This window comes from Thermobia domestica, chromosome 8 (genome assembly GCF_964235325.1).
Source record: "Thermobia domestica chromosome 8, izTheDome1.hap1.1, whole genome shotgun sequence".
Classification (NCBI taxonomy): Eukaryota; Metazoa; Arthropoda; class Insecta; order Zygentoma; family Lepismatidae; genus Thermobia; species Thermobia domestica.
The window spans coordinates 242,950,044-242,971,640 of NC_137461.1; the positions used below are offsets into that span (position 1 = coordinate 242,950,044).

Genomic DNA, 21,597 nt, shown 5'->3' on the forward strand with positions numbered 1-21,597 from the left:
CGGTGCTTGAGCGATTGACCGTAGAAATTCAAACTCCGATGAGTGATAATTTCATAGCCTTGTTTTATTACAAGTTTAAACTCTTTAGTCAGTAGAGAAGAGGGCGTGAATCATGGATCAGAATTGACGACGATTGGTTTTGATGGGTGATGGGTCAGAGTGAGTCATGGTTGAGTGATGGTTCATTTTGTGTCGTGGGTCAAAATGGGTCAATGTCGGTAGTGGGTACGTTGGGTCAGTGGGTCATGGGTCAAGTTTCCATTGACCCATGCCATCTCTGCCACTCTTCATTACGATCGTCGTTGGTTTCGAAAACTTTTCTCAAGTTTCTTATCAAATAAATAGTGTATTTGCTGTTTAGATTCCGAAACACGAGTAATATTATCTGCGAGTAATATCTATAAGTATTGCGAAAAAAGTTCGGTAAATTTTGTAATATGTTTTAATATCTCTTACAATAGCATTTACCAGAATTTAGTGTTGCTAGACCAAACATTACGATGTCTTTATCAACACGACATTTTAAGTAGATAATTATAATAAATCGAAGAAGCTTGCACAGGAAGCACGCGTGACATGCACAGCATGTTTATTAATTTCAAAACAAAGTATTTTAACCATTATCAAAGCTCAAGTGATACAGATTTTGGAAAACAACAATAGCAATATATTTTGTAGCAAGTATTTTGCAACAAGATAAACATCAGCTTTTGTTGCGATACATGCCACAAAGCCACCTACTCCGAGTCGTTTGTTTTTTCAGCGGAAAAAATACTTTTTATTTATTCGTTTATTTATTAAAGTTTATCGTGCCTTTTATAACTGAAGATATATGAAAAGTTGATTTTCAATTCAAAGTGGTTTTTGAATCATCGTAATGTGTTCAATAGTATCCCACTAGGAATCAAACCCTGGACTTCATTTAGAGTTAGAGCTCATTCGTGGCTAAGCGGTTAGCGTACGCGCCTTTGGCGTGGGAAACCCGGGTTCGATTCCCAGCGGGAGCTCATGTGGTTCAGATTCCACGTTAATCAGTAGGTCCACGTCTCATATAGCCTCGCTGCTGAACGGGACGTTAAACCCCAAATCAACTCAACTCATTTAGAGTTAGTTGACAGTGCTTCACATGTTTGTTATTATTGTTGAAATATACCAATAGGTATAATGTCACAGTTAGGCTTAAACAACGCTTTTACGCATACATATAAAACCAAGGATGTCATAAAATAGAGGAGCAGACACACATCCTGTTTACATATGAAAATTGCGATGTTTTAGCCCAACATATATGACGGAAACGAGAGTAGCCAATCAGATGTTTCGGTGCTCGGTTGTTGTTTGGCTTCATTCAGTTAATAGGATGAAGATACATATGGACAGGATAAAACCAATACTATTTATTCATAAGAGGTCATGGACAATTTAAGTAGTATCAACTTCATTATACTACGCACGAATACTCTCTTTAGCCTCAACTACACAATTATGTTGATAATACTTCAACATAACGCATATACAACTCCCAATGCTATCTTTCCACATAGGAGTCGGATTAAGTCCATAACCGTATTGTCCGAACAACCATACATTAGACAGATCCTAGTGTCTTCCAGTTCTATCTACTAGCAGGGGAAGCTTCCCTAGCGAGTAGAAGCCTACAATCGCATGCAGTGATGGCTTGCAAGCATTGGAAGTCAACTCACTTTCCTTTTGGGTTAATACAGAATCTCAATGTTGCCGAATCCTTATGTATGACCACAGCTCAGGAGGGTCCAACCAGGACCAGGAGCCCAGCCTAACCCAAGGAAGGAAGTTGAGCCCTGATCCTGTCCATCTACTTGCCATTCAATAGTTGCAAGAGATACTGCTCGTGCATCCAGCATCCACCTTCCGTACCCAAGACCATGTATTGCTCTGAGGGAGGGAGTCAAACTTTATTGTACGAGAGCTGTTTCGTGGCTAAGCGGTCAGCGTACGCGCCTTTGGCATGGCAGACAAAGGTTCGATTCCCGACTGGAACTCACGTGGTTCGGATTCCAGGTTAATCAGTAGGTCCCGTCTCATATAGCCTTGCTGTTAAAAGGGACGTTAAAATCAAAATCAATTCTACTTTATTATAACGAGTTAGTGACACCGGTCCAGTCTCTAGGCTATGTCATCGACATATCTGTGAATAAGACACGAGGGAAAAGCCGGGTAGCAATTTTATACACAGATTTCAAAACATTTTTCGCAATTTTTCTTTTTTTCTATTTTTTTCTTAGGAAAATAAATTAGAAATAATAACAGTAAATTTTTATCATTAGATCATAGGTACAAGCATCCTAAGACAGAATTCTCAGACAATTCTTCTATCAAAATTGGAAGGTTAAGGTATATAAGGTCATGGATACTCAGAACAACCTATTTTTCTTTTGATTTTTCTCATTAAAACAATGCACAAGTATTGTAAAATTTTATTTTATTATCCCTTGGCGTAAAATAGTGAGAAAATTTTTCATAAAATATTTTTCTTTCTTTTGAAGATACAAAACTTATATAAGAACACATTCCAATTAAATACTTGTAACATTTCCTTCAAGACTATAGTTTACATCAATTACTACAAAAGTTAAAACGAAACACGGAGAATGCTAAAATACATGTGGATCTCATCTACGGAATTCCCACGAGGAGAAACAAGTTGTGTAAGCATGTACGAGAAAGAAGTGGCAGTGTCATGTAGTATATGATATGTAGGAGTTTGTTTGGTCTCTGGTAAACCAAACTTCTAAACAAACTAAATTTTACCAAGTCTAGTGGAAAATAGTACTTTTTTATCTTAAATTAAATTAAGTATACTTTAAGTATTTGCATGTCAAATGACGTAACTTCAAATTTGAAGTTTTCCAAGAGAGAACTTAGAACTTCAAAATCTCGTAAATCTCACGAGGAGAATGTTATCCGGTATCATTTCATTATTATGTTTTACGTTGCAACCATAATTTAAATAATAATAAAATAATTACTTATTTTATGGTTGTTCAAAATTCTCTTCTGAAATTCGAAATTGAAAGTTGAAATTCAAATTGAAGTTGAAAGTTAAATGTGAAGTTGAAATTCAAAGTTTTCTCCTGAAACACTTCCATTTCGGAGTATCACCACATAGCATTCAAGTTCACGGCAGTTCGGTGGATAATTAGAAACGACTGTAACACATTCAATCCAAAAAGGTGCCCTCCATTCAATCCAGAAGTCTGAAAAAATTACAGCCCTTTCTCATTATCCGGCGAACTGCCGTGAACGGCGACGGCGAATTTCCGTGCAGGTTAGAAAGATATTGCACGCAATGGAGCTCTTCACATATGAGCGGCGGTCGCCGCAATGGCAGGTGAATACTGGGATGGTATTTTAAATATTCAGAACATGGCCGTTATTTTGCTAAAGTCTATGAATTGTGGAAACATTATTAAAAAATCTCCTCCTTCAAGACACCACTTCTCAAAAAAAAAAAAAAAAGTGAACGCATGTGTGTGTCTGATTCTTTTTTTTTTTTTTTGTTTTGTCTGTTTAACAAGACGAATAGACACTTTTTGTGTTTGTCCATTGCAACTACTACAATACGACAAGAATCACAAGATTTTGTTTCTTCAGTTGCACAGCAACCCTGCTCGCAAATTTTTCATCCGCGGCAAAACGCCGCATAATATGAAAGGGTACACTTCTCACGCGACACGCTGCCGCAAACGGCGACGGCAAATTACCTCATCAATGTGAAAAAGCCTTAAAAGGGTGCCAGTGCGAGCTTCAGACATGAGGCCAGAACCCGTAAAGTGAATCATTGGTCTATGATATGTGTCCTACATGAAAGCAACATGTAGATATACAACTTACAACGTGTGCAAGATCTTTTGCTGCTTGCTTGTTAACCACGCGAAGTATTTTGTTATTGATTTTAGTAGCACGGAATCAAAAATGAGAGATTGCACTTTCTACTGTTTCCTACTGATAAAGCGACACTCGATCGAGATACCATCACTAATTTCCGCAACATCCATGTAGGGGAAGACAATCCATACATAATTGTATTCAAACTCAGTACTACCAACAGGTAATGTGGAAAAATATGTAAAGTGTCTATTTACTTAGGTCATACATGATACTACAACATGCAGTCTGTGCAGGAACCGTTTCTATTCCTTCTGTAGGAGTTGGCGATAGACATACGACACTTTACCAAACTTGTTCGCCAGTACTTAGATCGGATTACTCAGACAGGTGAATAAGTCAAAGTCTTCCTCGCCCGTGGTCGGCAATTTCATAATTGATACCTTGAAATATAGTGCTTAATTTTGCGAATAGTTTTAGATAAACTATGTAAGATAAAATAAAAATAAAAAAACAAACCATATGAAGTGGAGGGTTAAAATTCTTTTGGGTGAATAGGGGAGCGCAAAGTTGGTCCACCCATCTTTTAGAATCACGCAAATAGACTACATGAGTTTGTAATGTTCGTATTTACATACATCCGTCCGTCCGTCAATTATCCGCACGATAACTCTTGAATGAAAGCGAATCTTTACAAGTAAATTCTTTTTTTTGCAATAAAGCGATTATCTCTTCCGTTATCTCTACCGGGAGTCAACCCGGTAATATCTTATCGGATAACAATAGTTTAACATATTCTAGTTTCTATACAACCCGCACAGTAGCAAAGGAATGTTGGTTGCCTATAATGCAAGGATAAGCCGCTTTTCTTATTGCAATTATCTCGGCGGAGTTCGTTAATAGAGTCAACCCGTTAGTATGCCAACGGGTAACGGTAGGTAGCCTATTCATATCTCGTTTAAAAATCCATAACATTCCCTAGCTGGTATGCAACCCGCGCCGTAGCAAAGGAATGTTGGTTGCCTATAGTACTAGGATAAATCGCTTTTCTTATTGCAATTATCTCATCCAAGTTCGTTAGTGGAGTCAATTGGTAAAGAACTTCACAGGTAAAGGTGACTATTCATTTATAAATATGTTTTGGGTAACGCTAATATGCAATGCTCAAACCATTGAAGAGTTATCAGTAGATGAAGGTCTGTACGAAAGTATTTAGATATCCTTATCATAAACACAAGTTAAATATATCTTACATGAATCTCTTTTAATACATTTAGCAGATATGTTTTTGATTATAAATAGTGTAATTAACGATAATTTTAGCAAACTTGCATAAACTAGCGATACATTATAACGAAGAAGATAAAAGAAAGTTAAATCCGTCAGATGGGCAGGAAAACTTCACAGACGTATTCGTAAGCACAAGTAATGTTAGAAGAGAAACTAGAAATAAGATTACCACATTTCGTTTTGAAACTTCTTCCCAGAATTCTTGTCTGGTCTTAAATCTCGGAGAATTATTTCTCATCTTTTTTCGAATCTTGGAAAGCTCTTCTCGTCTGCTTTTAGAAGTCCAAAAACCCTAATTTAAAATTAAAAAGAAAAAAGTTATCAGAACCCTTCTGTGTAACAAGAGATTCAAGTATGTTGTAATAGAACAACATTTAATCGATATTTTTTTATTATTATTTGATTATATTGTGTAATGAATTGCGAATCTTTAACCCCTTGGGGATTTTATGGTACAATTTGTACCATACGCGTTTTTCATGGTACATTGAGTTATAACTCTCCTATTTGAGCTTTTTCGTCCTTTTTTTCTTCTTTCCAAGTCCAGAGGCATTGTAGAAGACATTACGTATGGTTTCACACCTTCCTGTGCCCAGGCACATAACAAGTACTATTTATCAGATTTTTTAGATGACTACGTTCACACAGGGCCGCTCCAGGAGGGGGCCAAAGTGCGAGAAAAAATTTCCCCCCGAAATTTTTCCTTTGACATCATTTTTCCCGCTCCTGGTATATTGTATGAGCATGCAAGTGGTACCATTTGAAAGCCAGCTCTATTCTGAAGAGAATGAGGTATGAACTATGATTCTAGGACAAATGGTGACAATGCAGTAGCTGCTTGACTGAAAGTCTAAAAATAGCCCAAAAAGCCGGAATCTGGAAAGGGTTAAATGTCGATATACAGGGTGAACCTGAAAGATGTCATAACTTGTCACGATTCGATTTTCGATTTCAAGTTGGCACTCTTACAATTTTGCGGAATTCGACAATATGTAAGAGGACTTTTTTTGTCTTCTTTTGATGCCACGAATCAACATCCGGAATTTGCACACATCTTTCTGTTCCGTTCTAATTGTCACTATTCGATTTTCGATTTCAACTTAACACCCGTCTCACTCTTACATCACGCGGTATTCGATAATATGCAAGAGGACTTTTTGTCTTCTTTTGATCTCACGAATCACCTCTCGCAGTTTGTGCACAACTTTGAGGTTCACCCTGTATGTTCTTCATTATAATCCTAGAATCATTTTGGCAAGTTATAGCTTTTTTTTTTTTACCATGAATCATATAACAATAAAGCAGAGTTTGAGATATAAGACTTGGGTGAACTAGTGTTGTCCATGAGACTCCTGAAATTTGTAGTTTCGTCTGGAATTTCAAAATTTACTTGTCGTCTAGATTTTGATACGAAATTCGAGACGAGACATTTTTCATCTCGTGGGCACCAGTATAAGTATGAGAGGAAACGCACGCCATGATTCGTCATAATAGAAACTTTTTTTATTTTCGTACGTAGTCAAATTTCAGGTCCGCATTTAGAAATTTTTGTTTTGTAGGGTCCAAATTTTGATGAAAGGAGGGGGCGGGGAATACTGCAAGCCACTACGTCCATGCAGCATTGAACGGATATTATTCTACACCTGAAAAGACGATAAATAATTGTAAAACACTTCCACTTATATTTTCAGAAAAGAAAATGATAGAACTAGATTTTTTTTTTTTTTATAAGAGTAGAAGTACAGATGAAGTGGAAGATCAAATTTTCATGCTACATCAATCACTTCCTTGTTAGACAGGTATAGCTTTTTTTTTTTCTTTGCAAAGTGTACAAATGTGCATTGAGTAAGGAAGTTTTGCGGCCGGAGGTTTCGCATCCAATGACTCCCCGTGGGTGCACTCTTCCCAAATTTGCTTCAGTTTTGAAATAAACATTATTACATATAATTCAATATCCCAAGTTTATGTCCTTCACGCTGAAAGAGACGGATGAGCATTGAAAGTAGATGGTTATGATAGAATTGGTAGAATGATAGTGTAGAAGGAAGTGAAAACTTAAAATAAAATTAAAATTTAACCAAAGCAAACTACTTATTATTACTAATCTTTGATATAGTTTCGGTAATAATATATTGCCGAAAGTCCGAAACTGTAACAAAGATTATTATTATTATTTAATAGTTACTTTAATCATGTTTTTATTTTTTTCTTAAGAGTCTTCTTCCCAGCGAAATTAAAATACAGCTAATTATACAGTAATTATGTGATATCTTCAAATAGATAAAATATAATTGAAATATGGTATAAGAGCGCTCTAGATAATATTATTTTGCGTGAGGTACCGTTATCGCAAGTCATCTAGCGGCTTTCCGTTTACAGCTGTTTAGAAACGCGAAAATAAATGCCGATTTTCAAAATGGCTCGAAATCGAAAGCAGATAAGTGAGTCGTGTTAACGGTTTCTCATGTAAAATAATATTGTCTAGGGCGCTCTTGTTCTACATTTCGATTATCTTTTATCTACTTGAAGATATCACATAATTACTGTAAAATTAGCGGTATTTTAATTTCGCCGGGATGGAGACTGACATACTAAAAATAATACAAAATTTACCATTTTTCTTTTGCTTGTTTTTTTTTCTTAAATGAAAGTAAATAATGAAATGAAACTTACCAGAGTCATAGATATTGTTATTCTACAAAAGAAAATATGAAGGTGAAGAATTTTCAGTGTTGCCATCTATAGAAATTACAGTGTTGCCAGAATAACATTTCCCCAAAATCTAAGTTAGGACAGTAACTAGAGGAACGAATTCAACTCCATTTGTTTAGGTATCATGTTCTCTTGGAATCCTGTGAACTATTTTTATTAAATAATAGTTGTATTTAGTTTATAATAAACAAAATAGTTTTAGCATACAGTTGTTAAAAGTAAATAATTATGTTTTTTTTTTAAAAAAAAAAAAAAGAAGTAGTTCACAGGATTCCAAACCAACATAATACGTAATCAAATGCAGTTGAGTTCGTTTCTCTAGTTGCTGCCTTAACTTAGATTTTGGGGAATTTTTATTCCAACAACACTAATTTCTACGAATGGCACCATTGAAAATTCTTCAGGTTCATATTTTCTGTTGTAGATCAATATTATCTATGATTGTGGTAAGTTACATCTCATTATCTCATTTTACTTATGAAAAACAAGCAAAAGAAAAATTGGGTATTTTGTATTGTTTTTAGTACGTGAGGCTCTTAAGTTGTAGATAATTCCAGGGCTAGTTGGAGCAGTATTCATAAGGAAAGGGAAGAATCTTGATGTAAATCACGAACATGTTGTCGTTCACCCCAGACATAAATGACCTAAGAATGAACGAGGAACCTTTTACAAGAGAGATGAGGGCTTTACCGCTGAGTCACCGTGGCGCAGAAAATTACAAATGTATCTTGTGTTGTATATGAAAAACTTTCCTAGTTAAGGTTTGTATCATTCCAGATTACCGTCTTATTCTTGAAGATTTTCAATCCCAAACACAAGACTAATTTCATAAGCTTGAAAGAAAATATAAGTTTATTATTATTATTATTATTATTATTATTATTATTATTATTATTATTATTATTATTATTATTATTATTATTATTATTATTATTCAAATCGACGTTCTTTATGGCTAAGCGGTTAGCGAATGCGCCTTTGGCCTGGAGACCCGGGTTCGATTCCCCGCGGAAGCTCATGTGGTTCAGATTCCACCTTGATCAATAGGTCACGTCTCGTATAGCCTCGTTGCTAAAGGGACGTTAAATTCAAAATCAACTCAACCCAAATCAGTCCAATTTTAGATAGTAGGCTCAGGTGTGCAGGTCATGTAGCCAGATTGGAAGAAAGTAGGAACTCTTTTAAAGTTTTAAATAGAAGTGTTATCGGAAATCGTCCCTTAAGAAGACCTAGGCGGAAATTGAGGACAATATTAAGATGCATCTCCCAGAAATAGGGATACAAAGTAGAAACTGGATCCAATTAGCTAAGGATAGAAGTCAGTGGAGAGCTTTTGTGAACGCGGCATTGAATCCCCAGGTTCCACAGGGCGTAGAGTTAATTAGTTTATCGTGAAATATGCAGAGTTACCCACTCAAATTCGTGTTGTTTTGGACCGCGGTGGCTCAGTGGTAGAGCGTTCACCTCTGGTCCATGGGGTCCTTGGTTTGATTCCAGCTCGTGCCAAGTGAGCTTTGTGGTAGACAAACACCGTGTATGTGGGTTTTCTCTGGGTTCTCCCGTTTCCTCCTACTTAATTCATTCCAACATTTCATTCATTTACCATTATTTCTGTCTCCTTTAGCCTAACCGGCATAATTGTGGGACGTAAAACTTAAAGATTTCATTTCATATAATTTCATATGCATGTTGATAGGTGGTAAGTTGGTTTAAGCGTAAGGTCCATTTTAGCACCAAGGTTTTATGACGCGTGGACCTACATCTTAATATTATATCCAAATCAGATGAACTCCCACGTGGAATCGAACAATTATCTCCCAAATCCAGGGAACGTATGTTAACCACATAGTGAGAGGTCATCACCCAAATTTTATAATCTCTCATCAATGAATTATATTTACCCCTGCTATCTTTTTAGTATAGCTATTATATTAAAAAAAAAAGAAAAAAAGAAACTCTTTTGGAAATTACAACATTGCTTTTAAACGCAATTTCTAACGTGTACCTGCTCTGCTCAAGGACATATCTCGGGGAATCTCCCTCAGAGGAACTGAGAACTGAAAATTTAAACGGAACTTCCTGACTGGGAGGTGATGTTGCCTTCTCTTTCTTTCTTTCTTTCTTCTCTTCTTTCTTAATTATTTCCTTTTTGTATTCCAAGTATCGATGTAGTAATCATTGTATAAAAACTTGTCTCAGACAGCGCTAAACAACAGGTGTCATTAGTAATTTTTACGTGCATCATCTTTCAGACATAATTGTTATATAAGAGTACTTTTTTTTTGTTACAATTTTGAAATTAGCATAAATTATATATTTAAAAAAAAAACTGAAGAAGTTGTCTTGTCCCCTTGAATATAGAAGGGTTCTTAATGAATTGAAAAAGACGAAAGTGAAGTTCGATTTACAGTTTAGCGTCTTCCTTCAGGAATCGATTTCCCAACAACGTATATATGTCGACACACGACATGTATTACACAAAAGAATGAAGATGCATGCATTATGAGTGTTTTTATTTTATTTTTTTTTATTATATTTTATAGCGCCGCTATACGTGTGTTAAAGCGGAGGAGAAAATGATTGTAGTAATTGTAGTAGTAATTGGCTACATACATTTCTTAAATATTGGATGTAGCCAATACAAATTGTTTTTCCCTTTTTATTTACTTTTTTTTTAAAAAAAGAAGTTTTTTCATTATTTTTGTACTGCAAAAAATGACATTGAAAGAAAACGTTCTTTTTTAAAACGTATTTTCAAGGCCATCTAGTTATTTCACTTGCTTCTTTCCGTTGTCTTATATATTGTGTAAGAGTTGGCACACACACACACACACACAGAGTGAGAGAGAGAGAGGGAGAGAGAGAAGAGAGAGAGTAAGAGACATGAAAGATATGCAGATCAACTTTAAAAGGGAAATATTTCCCTTTTTTTCTCATCAATTCTATTGGTAGAACTAGGAGAGAGAGAGAGGGGGGGAAGATTGATGTTTGGAGTTCTACACACGCATACTGACGCACTCCCGAGCTAGGTAATAATGGAAGGGATAGCCTAGACCTTACCTTACTTAAACGCTTACCTTCGGACGAGCACATTGTGAACTTGCCTTGACAGAAGTCACTGACTTGCTTTGATTCAATCAGCACAATGAAGGCATTCTTGGCTTTATTCAGTGCTTTATCGTGTTTATACTTGCCGAAAACATCGCTATGCTTAGATTTGCGTAAGTACTTACCAATTTTTTAAACTCTATTAGTTAATTTTCGTTAAGAGACAAAAGTTTTATAAGGGAATTGGGTGTTTACTAATTGTATGATATACTCCCTCGTCTAGTATCTATAGCGGTCGTCCTTTGGTGCACGAGGTTCCACGGTCAATTTCCGGTGGAAAAGCATCGAACGCACTAGTGTGGTTTAAATTCCACTTCGAAGCATAAATCTCGCTAGTTGTGATGATAATGGCACCGCAGACATCACGCCTCATAATGGCCTCAACTTTTAGGAATCCTTGAAGTGACTGGTTTACGTGTTATGCTTATTTGGAATAATTGTTATATACTTTTAACGATATATATATATTTTGAAAACAATGAAGGTAGAATTTTAATATTCAGTTTAGCATCCCTTTTCAGCAGCGAGGGCGAGGCTATATGAGACGTGGACCTACAGCTTAAGATTGGATTCGAACAACATGAGTTCCTGCCGGAATCGAACCCGGGTCTCCCACACCGAACGCGCGTACGCTAACTCGCATAGCCACGAGGGAGCTCTGGTGATGGTAGGAGTTCAAACGATGAAGGTAGAACGAAATTCATAACGCTTTCATATTTAAGACAGACGAAACGGTATTTATTTTTATGATGCCCTTCTACGTGCAAATTTGAACAAAAAAAGGGTGGGTGGAAAATACATTTGCACTGAAATCAATTTTGAAAATAGGCATACCCTCCAAGGTGTACATATTAACACATGTTTGACAACCCCTAGAACATTTATTAGGATCGCGTAAGTGAAATTTACACGATTCTATTGTTAGCGTCTGTTACTCCATACGCATGCCAAACTTAGTATCTCAAGCGAGTCAAAGGGGGACGCGATGGCTCAGTGGTAGAGCGCTTACCTTTAGTGCGTAGAGTTCCTAGTTCGATTCCCGACCATATAAATTTGTGATGAACATCTTGTCCATGGATTTTCTCGGGATCTCCTGTTTTCTCCCACCTTCTCATTCCACCAATTCTTTCATCATTATTCACTTGCCTTAATCATCGTCCCCGTTAGCCTGAAGACCATAAATGTGGGACGTTAAATTTAGAGATTTCATTTTATTTCATTTTCAAGAGGGCAAAATAATCATCAATATACAGTAGTGGCGGACCGCAAAAGAAAAGTCGTACTTAATGATTACCTAATAATGTAGTTCTTTGAAAAACTGGAGGAACATGAAGAAAACTGGATATCTAGTAGATGGATACCTATTGTTTATTTCCCGAACCCTGTCATCACTTTCCTGCAACCAGTTTTCGGATTTCTGAAGACTTGATGTTTGCATTGGCAATTTTCAGAACACAGATAAGATGGATGTCTGTTTACGTATGCCTCGATCAACACTTGTTATTTTTTATTTTTCATAAGCGAGAAAAGTCGTTCTCATTTCATATGTACCACCGAAAATGAAAATCATGTACGAATGCAAAATTTGCGGGTTTCTAGGAGACATACAGGCAAGTATTTGTAAAATTAGGGATATATCCACTTCACAAAATTTTTGTTTTATATTTGAGTTACACTGAGTTTATATTTATTAACTTCATCTGTAAATGGGCTGGAACTTCCTCAACACCATTGAGAACGGATTAGAAAACAGGCAAAGCTAATTTTTGATAGATCTGATATCGTGGAACCTTCTTTCGAACTCGGTCTTCAAACGCATAAGTTCTGTACAAAATACGCTCCCTCCGTTGAACTTTTCTTCTTAGCACAACTTGATATATATATATATATATATATATATATATATATATATATATATATATATACTAAATTTATTATTATTATTATATTTACTGTTTCTCTCAGAGCAGTAACTTGTTTTAGATGTTTTCTGGTTCTGTTTGAATCTGGTCATTCCTATTCGTAATAATTATAGCTTCTTCATTCAGTTTCAAATTCAAACCTCACAAGTGTTTCTTATTATTAACTATAAAAGAAAGATCTTGTAACCACGAGGGATCCGTCAGCAAGCTGGTGTTTTGTATTTTTGATTTCTAAAAAACAGATAATTTAGTCTCTTAAGTTCCCGAATCTATACAGAACTGGTTATGCAGCGCACTTCTGTACAATAGGAAACAGGCCGGTAGCCAGCCCAAAAATGTAGGGGGGGCCCGGCTGAAGTTAGGGGGCGCCCGATCCAAAAATATTATAGTTCATCACCATATTATAGTTCATTTGCAAGCCTACCGTGAAAATTTTAGGGTGGGTGGCCCCCCTAGACCCCCCTGGATACGGGCCTGATAGGAAAGCTGAGATGTACTCTATATGCTCTTTAAATCTTCCAAACAAACAGAAAAGTGTCGCTAGTTTAAGCAATAAAATGTTATGAAATTGATTATTAGTTTTAAGGAGTTGATTTATGAAAAAAAATGTTCATAACATTTCCGATCAGTTGCATATCTGGAAGGTAAAAGCTGGAGGGAAGCCAGAACGCAGATTATGATAAGTAGTGTTTATAATTTTAACCGGTCCTCCAGAAGTTTTCTAGGCTGGACGTTGACATTGTGCACCTCAAATACTGTTTTACACATTGCATATCAGAAAAACTGCAAACTGAAACTATATCTAAGTTTCAAGAAATTTTTGAGTAAAGAATAGAAGGCAACGCTACTATAAACTATCAAAGAAATATATATAAATAGTAGCGTCAATTATTTTTGTCTTTGAAAAAAACTGTGAGGGCCTAGACCCTTCTGTATCTGCTACTATTTTTCGATGTTTATCATTTTTGAGCATAACGGTTTCGTAAATAAGTAAGTTATTTCTTTTTTTCTTGTATCTTTCTTTCTCTTTTTTTTTTTTTTTTTTTTTTTTTTTTTTTTTTTGTTCTGGAGGTGAACCGAAGGATACAGAAAAATGAGTCAAGAGCCGCAAGTTTGACATACCTGCTCTACACGTTAACACTTGATCGAAAACGATTTTTTTTAAATTCTGTTTTTATTTTATTAATTTAAATTATTTTGCAATTTATAGCTAATGTGATTATGTCGGTCGATTTATTTAATGGAGTCGATCCGTTAAGATCTTCATCGATAACAATTACCTCACCAGTGGCTATCGATATCTCATTCATCATAATATAAATATGTATGTTTCGCTTGTTCCTCTTTATTGTCTTAAGCATAGTTTGTTTCAAGGTTTCTACTTCCTGAATTTATTAAATAAAGTAAGATATTTACAATTTATACGTTACTTATCGTGATAATGAGCGATTCATATATATATATATATATATATATATATATATATATATATATATATATATATATATATATATATATATATATATACAGTGATGAAAATTTTCCGGAAAATTTTCCCATTCATAAAAACATACTCCACTTATTCCTACATCGTTGTTTAGTCGAGATATGAGGTAGAAAATTTTCTTCTATATTTTTCCGGAAAATTTTCCGTTCTTAACAAATATCAGTGATCAAGTAACAATTCGTCAGTATTCATAAAATTGATTCAATTCATATATAGAAATGTTAAAAAGTGGATGATCGTTTAAAGAATTTGAAAATGTTCATGGCTTAGACAACTTTCAGTACTATGTAGGAACAAGTGGAACAATTTTTCATGAATCAAATGAATAAGTGGAGTATGTTTTTATGAATCGGAAAATATTCATGACTTATAATAAATTAAAGTTTTAAATAATAGAATGAGATATTTGCACTCTACGAACTCGAGGTATGTTCTCTGTACTTTGCATACACACCCACACCCACACCCACACACACACCCACACACACACACACACAGAGAGAGAGAGAGAGAGTAGTTGAATTGAGTTGATTTTGAGTTTAACGTCCCTTTCAATAGCGAGACTATATAAAACGCTACCAACTGATTAACGTGGAATCCGAACTACATGAGCTCCCGCTGGGAATCGAAGCCAGGTTTTCCATGCCAAAGGCGCGTATGCTAACTGCTTAGCAACGAAGGAACTCGCAGAGCAAGAGAAAGAGAGAAACACTATAAAATTTTATTTCCCAACTTGAAATAGAAAATTTTCCGGTTCCCGAAAGGTAATTGGAAAATTATAATTTGTTGCTGACTAACTTTCCTCTACTGAAATTCAATTTTGTAGCTCTATGTACAGTTAAATATAGTGGATAATTTTCCACCTAACATCACTATACATAATGTCCAAAATTGTCAGGCCTATGAAAAGTGTTTTCCACTTGTTTCTACATAGTGATGAAAATTTTCCGAATCATAAAAAGTTCTTCAATTTTTCCATATAAGGCAGAAAATATTTCGATCCATGAAAAATTGTTTAACTTGTTCCTACATAGTACTGAAAATTGTGAGCCATGAAAATTTTTAGATTCTTTAAACGATCTTTCACTTTTTAACATTTCTATACATGAATTCAATCAGTTTCATGATTCCTGAGGAATTGTTACTTGATTACTGATATTTTTTTAGAACGGAAAATTTTCCGAAAAAATATAGCGGAAAACTTTCCACCTCACATCACTATATATATATATATATATATATATATATATATATATATATATATATATATATATATATATATATATATATATATATATATATTATTTTTTTAAATTATGTAAATTTAAAACTCAGAACTGGAATTGCCCACGCAACTGTAGCAAAAATGATGCACATACTAGCTTATAGGAAAGAACGTAAATACAAAAAAATCAATCTATCACTGATTTTTTACTAATTTGTTCAAGAAAGGTGGCGCCGTGTAGACGGTAAGTCACCTATCTACCAACTGAACTACCTGGGTTCTATCCTTAGTGAAAGAATGGGAATCATTTTTCTTTTTCTCGTTCTATCCTCGTTTCAATGTGTCTCAGGGGGGTTACCCATCCTCGTAAAATGGGTATTTCGATGGAGGGAGGAGACAATAAAGTTGTCGGAAGAATATTACTGATTCTATCGCTACGTTCCGAAGTCCAGTAAGTGTAAATCCTTACCCTCCGTCCAGCCCTTGAATCGAGTTTTGAAAATGAAATGAAATGAAATTTTTTGAGTATTACGTCCCATGATTATACCAGGATAGAGTTTTGCTCACGAGACAAAAAGTACATTTTTTACTAAACACCAGTGGCGTATTTAGGGGGGCTTCCGGGCTTAAGCCCCCCCGAAATCTTACTTACTATAGTAAAGTATATGAAATATCTTGCAGAATTTTCACATTTTCAGGCAAAGCCCCCTGAAAGTTTGCAAAGCCCCACCGAAACAAAATTGTAAATACGCCACTGTTAAACACTATAGGGATACAGTGATTGTGCGGATACAATGAAGAACATTTATAAAGGTTTAAAGATGCGAAAGTCATTATACAATCTTCTTCTTTGTTTTCTTTATCTCCGTCATTTCCCTGTTTATAAGAAGTCATCGTTCTCGTTTTTAATTGTTTTCTTTCACTCTCCTCTATTCTGGGAGTCATCTATTCTCCATACTTTTCTCTCAGATCAGTTTACACCTTATCCTTCCTTCCTTCCTTCCTTCCTTCTTGTCGTGAATAGTCTCTTATTCCTTTTACCTTCTACTTCCAGCTTTCCAATTCTCTTTCATTGTGTCTTTATTATACTATTGCTCATGCCTCGTTCTTCCAATACCCCTCTCCATTCTTTCAGTTTCTTCTATCTTTTCTTTGGGTATTTTGCATATAATGACATCATCCGGGAATACCGTACTTCATGCTCATTTTACCATCCGTATATGTATTTCAAAAATCTCCTTCTCTCTCATGTATCATCCTTTTAGAAACCTACTTCTCTCTCATGCATCACCATTTCAGAAACCTACTTCTCTCTCGTGCATCACCATTTCAAAAACCTCCTTCTCTATTTGCTTTACCATAGTTCTTGCCTGGGTACTCTGTCACACGTCTTTTTCAAGTCTATGAAAACGAGAAACGATTTCACTTGCATTTCCCTATATCGTTCCATCAAATGCCTCAATAAAAAGATTACATCAGTTCTCATTTAGTAGCTACTTAACATACTCTCTCCACATGTTCTAGATCAACTTCTGGTCCTGCAGCACTTTACTCTCATCCTTTCCTATCTGCTTGATTATGTGATATCTTTGAATGCTTCATCTCTTGCTTTGTCTATTCCCATCATTCGTCTGAACAACATTGTTTTGCGGTTGAGTTGAATTTTCTTGCGTAAAACGACTTTGGACATTTTGTAGTTATTAAAACCGCTGATATAAAGCAACGAATTTTCACTTTCAATTACACTACAATTTATGGATGTTAGTTTCGTTGAATTTTGCCAGCCAATATTCACCGTATGACTAACGATTATTTTGGTGGTTGAGCTGAAAATTGGGTGTCAATTTAGTTGCTTTATCCGGTGAAAACTCGTTACTTGAAAACTACTGCGACAAAGCGGACATCATCAACATATTAGCAATCGTTTAAAAACTGGTGACTCTACCAGAATCAACAGTTAACCAACACTCATTCAGTTACTTGAGAGCAGAAACACCTATGGTCTTCAATGAGAATCGAACCACTGATGGATTGCGTCTAGCGATCCGAAGCCTAATTATTACTTCCAGTTCATTATTGAATTACCTTAGCTTGGAAGTCTATTGTATTTTCGCAATGGAAAGCAAAACTAACTTTCTCTATTAATTTACAGATGATTTTCTTGTTAAATTATACGAGGGTAAATTGCATGATACATATGTATACAAATAAATGGTTCAGTGAATCATGGTAGATTATTTTCTTCCTATTTCTCTTTGCAGTGGTCTGGCTCTATGTTAGCTAAAACGTCACTATTAACGGTGTAAGAATCACGCAGTATGACTTATAAGATTGTGAAAGCAATTGTTTTTACATACTGTGTGATTTTTAAACCGCTGATCACCGTTAATACGGTTTTAGCGCCAAGGAAATACTGCTGAGAACTTACAAACTGGACTACCGGTGATTGGAAACGCATAATATGATTCGATAATCAATCCTCTTTTGCGTTATTTTTAATACCAGGCTTATTTATCTACGGCGGTTGTCCAAAGGACCTTGTGCTTCGAACTATCTCCTCACTTCTATGGGACGAGGCAGCGGCTCTGTGATTACGCTTACAGAACTCGCCACTAGCAATGAACGTTTTAGGTGGACATGTGCATCTTACGGTCTATCTGCTTTTTCCGCTCAACAGCACACACGGTTTTCCCAATTCGCACTGTTACACCAATGATTTAATTTAATAAATGAATTCCCAATTCGTGATTTAATGAATGTCCGAATAATGGACTGCCCAATTTTGAAAATGAAATGAAATCTTTAAGTTTTACTTCCCACATTTTTACCGGCGAGGCTAAAGGAGACGGTGATGATAAGAAATGAATGAAATAGTGGAATGGAGAAAGTGGGAAAAAACGGGAGAACCACTAGTAAACCCACGCCCACGGTGTTTGTCCGCACAAAGCTAACTTGGCGCGAGTTGGTATCGAACCAAGAACCCCATACACCAGAATTAAACGCTCTACCACTGAGCCACCGCGGCCCACCCGCCCAATTTTGTTCACCATAAACCCATATGATCCTGAATTGCACCAATGACATTTCGTAAGTGAGGCAAGCACTATATTCTTAAGCCATACAAAGTTACAAGCTTATTTTATGAAGTAGAGCATAAAATGACTGTTAAAACAAGGTATTAGTGGGATAGCCTTGTAGAGTTATATATTGTTGCCAAGAGTGAAAATACTTCAATTTGTTGCCAATGAACTAATAGAAGCAATAAAAGGAAAGAAATTTCATTATGGCAAAAGCAGGAAGTCGATAAAAAATGCGGAAATTTAAGCGAAACTCTAAAATAAAACATATTTGATATTTGCAATTGAGATGTATTAATTTAGAATTATTAGACTTAAAATTACTTGACGTTTAGAATGTTATATTAGTAGGTATAGATTTTGAAACTGAACAATTAGCAGTCTTAGTTGGCAGCCGAAGATTGGACTATTAGTTAAGGAGATATAGGCCTCTAAAACCAATACTATGAATTCGCAGAGGCGGCCATCTTTGATAGCCGCCATATTGGATTCTGGCCACCTGTCGGATTGGGGTCACTTCGATTCCTGCTTAGTTGGATCAGGGGAATAACATATCTGAGTGGCATCTTTTTAACACAAAGTGCAGGATATTTCCCGTATGCTCCCCTACTATATTAGAGGCATTATGTTGAATAGTGTGGAATGCGAGGAATCCGATAAGCAGTTCTCTGACTCGCAGCTTTTCGTCTAGCAAACAGCTGTAGATGATCATTCCTGACATCTTGGGTGCCACATTAGTCTTGATTTGTGATGGTTTCGCCATGCAATCTTAACAGCAGATCATTTTATGTTTTTCTCAAATCCACTTTCAACCGAAGAGAAGTTTAATCTTTCTGGAAATATCTGTTCTCGACAATGTCATAGCTTCTGACTCTAATAAAAATTTGTTTTCTATTGTGTTTATTATTGTGGATGTACTTTAAAATAAAATTACAATATTTATTCAGCTTTTCAACATTCTTTTGAAATTTTATCATGTACTGACTTTACAACGACCTTAACATTGGAAATTTGTTTGCAATTCTTAGAAGGTTCATTTTTATTTATTTGTTTTCTTTAATGATTTAGTTCGTGCAGAATATTTTCCCACTCCTTTGTTTCGCAAATTGACGTAAGAAAATTAAGTGCCGAGTGTGTCTATGTGTTTCTTTGTTGATGTAGCCAAGGGCGAATAAGTTTCAGTTGTTAGGGAAACTATTTCTTTCCTTTTTGTTTACAGTTGTTTATTCTCTCAGAAACTGAATTATAAACCCAGAAGGCAGTGGAAAATACCATCACAAACATTCTTTTTATTATTATTATTACCTAGCAAGGTATGTATAGTTAAGAGTGAAGTTGGTTCCGTTTCATGTCGAGAGATTTTCAGCAAATTCTCGTGTATACGGCGAAGCATTGTCAAATGTTTTAGTATGAACATAGATGGCGTGGGAGGATGAAACTGTTGACTCATTACCTACTGACTTACTACGTACCGTAACTCGTTTCGATTAATGAACTATTTACACCGTGACTATAATCACAGTTACTCTCGAGCGGTACAATCTACTGTGAATTGCCATGATTCTTAATCATTATAAAAGTCAACGATTCGATCTTCACTCTCGTTTAAATACAGAGGTGCGGGGGTCCTTGGTTGACTGATTGATTCCTATTTATGCCCTTTCGTCACCACTTCATGCCTATACAGCTTAAGGCTTACACTTTAAAAGTATGATCTAATCTAAATGTACTCATACCTGCAAGGACTTGGTCGTAAAAACCTAATTTTGCCACTTTTGCCCTAAATTTACTGTTCTCGTTCCAAATTTTCCATTCTCCCTAGAAATTCTACTTCTCACGCCCAAAATTTAGACCAATTTCTTTCCTAATTTATCATTGTTTCCTCCAAAATCTACCATTTCGCTCCACAAATTCAACCTTTCATCCCAACAATTTACCAATTTCCCTCCTAATGTGCAATTGTTTTCTCAAAATTTACCATTTTGCCCACAAATTCAACTTCTCACCCCCAAAGTTTACCAATTTTCCTCCTAATTACCATTGTTCTCTCCAAAATTTACCATTCTGCTACATAAATTTACCATTTCCCAGTTCAATTGCATCTTTTTCAACCAAACTTTGAATCCTCCCTTTCCCCAAATAATCTCATGGCTTAACCTCCGCCCTCAAATCAGCCTGTGTCTACTCTGATCTTAGCCACCGAGGGTCTAACTTTGGATTTGGTAATCCAAAGGTGCGCTATCTAGCCAGTAAAACGGTCATTCCCAATTGCCCCAAGTTTTGACATAGGAACACAGTTTTAAGATGAGAGAAAGGACTATGAGAAATAGTTCGAGTAAAAAACGGGAGGAAACAAAGTAAGAAAATGGAATAAAAGAAGCCTTTCGCAGTGTACAAGTATAAGCAAAATCATCGACTGTAAAATCGATTTTCTTGTTTGTCTATAAGCACTGTGTTTTATCACCACTGGATTTTATCTCCGCTCCTTGTTCGCTCTGCGTAGTTCACTGTGAATAAGAGCCAATATTGTGACCTCAAAGAGCATCAAGATGCAAATGAATGTATCAGATTAAGGCTAAGGCTCTTTTCCGTTTATATGAATTTTTCTTTACAAGGTACATTGGCGAAGTGTCTCCTTGAAAAATTGTGAAGCTACTAGGAAAGCTACTAGGCTACTAGGCGACTCATAATAACGGTATCTCATGCAAAATAATATTGTCTAGGGAGCTCTTGTTCCACATTTCGGCCATCTTTAACAATTTGAAGATATCACATAATTATTGTAAAATTAGCGGTATTTTAATTTCGCATTGATTAGATCTCTTCAGCAACGACACTATATGAGGTGTAAATCTACTATTTAACGTGGAATCCAAATAACATGAAGCC

At 35.7% G+C, this 21,597-nt stretch overlaps 1 protein-coding gene across 2 annotated transcripts in view; it reads left to right on the forward strand.

Moving 5' to 3' along the window:
• Positions 1–21,597, forward strand: part of LOC145693511 (protein takeout-like) — a 287,051-nt gene that overhangs the window by 180,323 nt on the left and 85,131 nt on the right. The window contains exon 1 of one of the 2 annotated variants that reach the window (XM_081769579.1): positions 10,887–11,090. The exons of the other annotated variant lie outside the window; for it this stretch is intronic. Coding sequence (XP_081625705.1) covers positions 11,015–11,090 — 76 coding nt within the window. The 5' untranslated portion in view covers positions 10,887–11,014. Of the gene's footprint in view, positions 1–10,886; positions 11,091–21,597 lie in introns of those variants that run through there. 2 annotated transcript variants of the gene reach the window in all.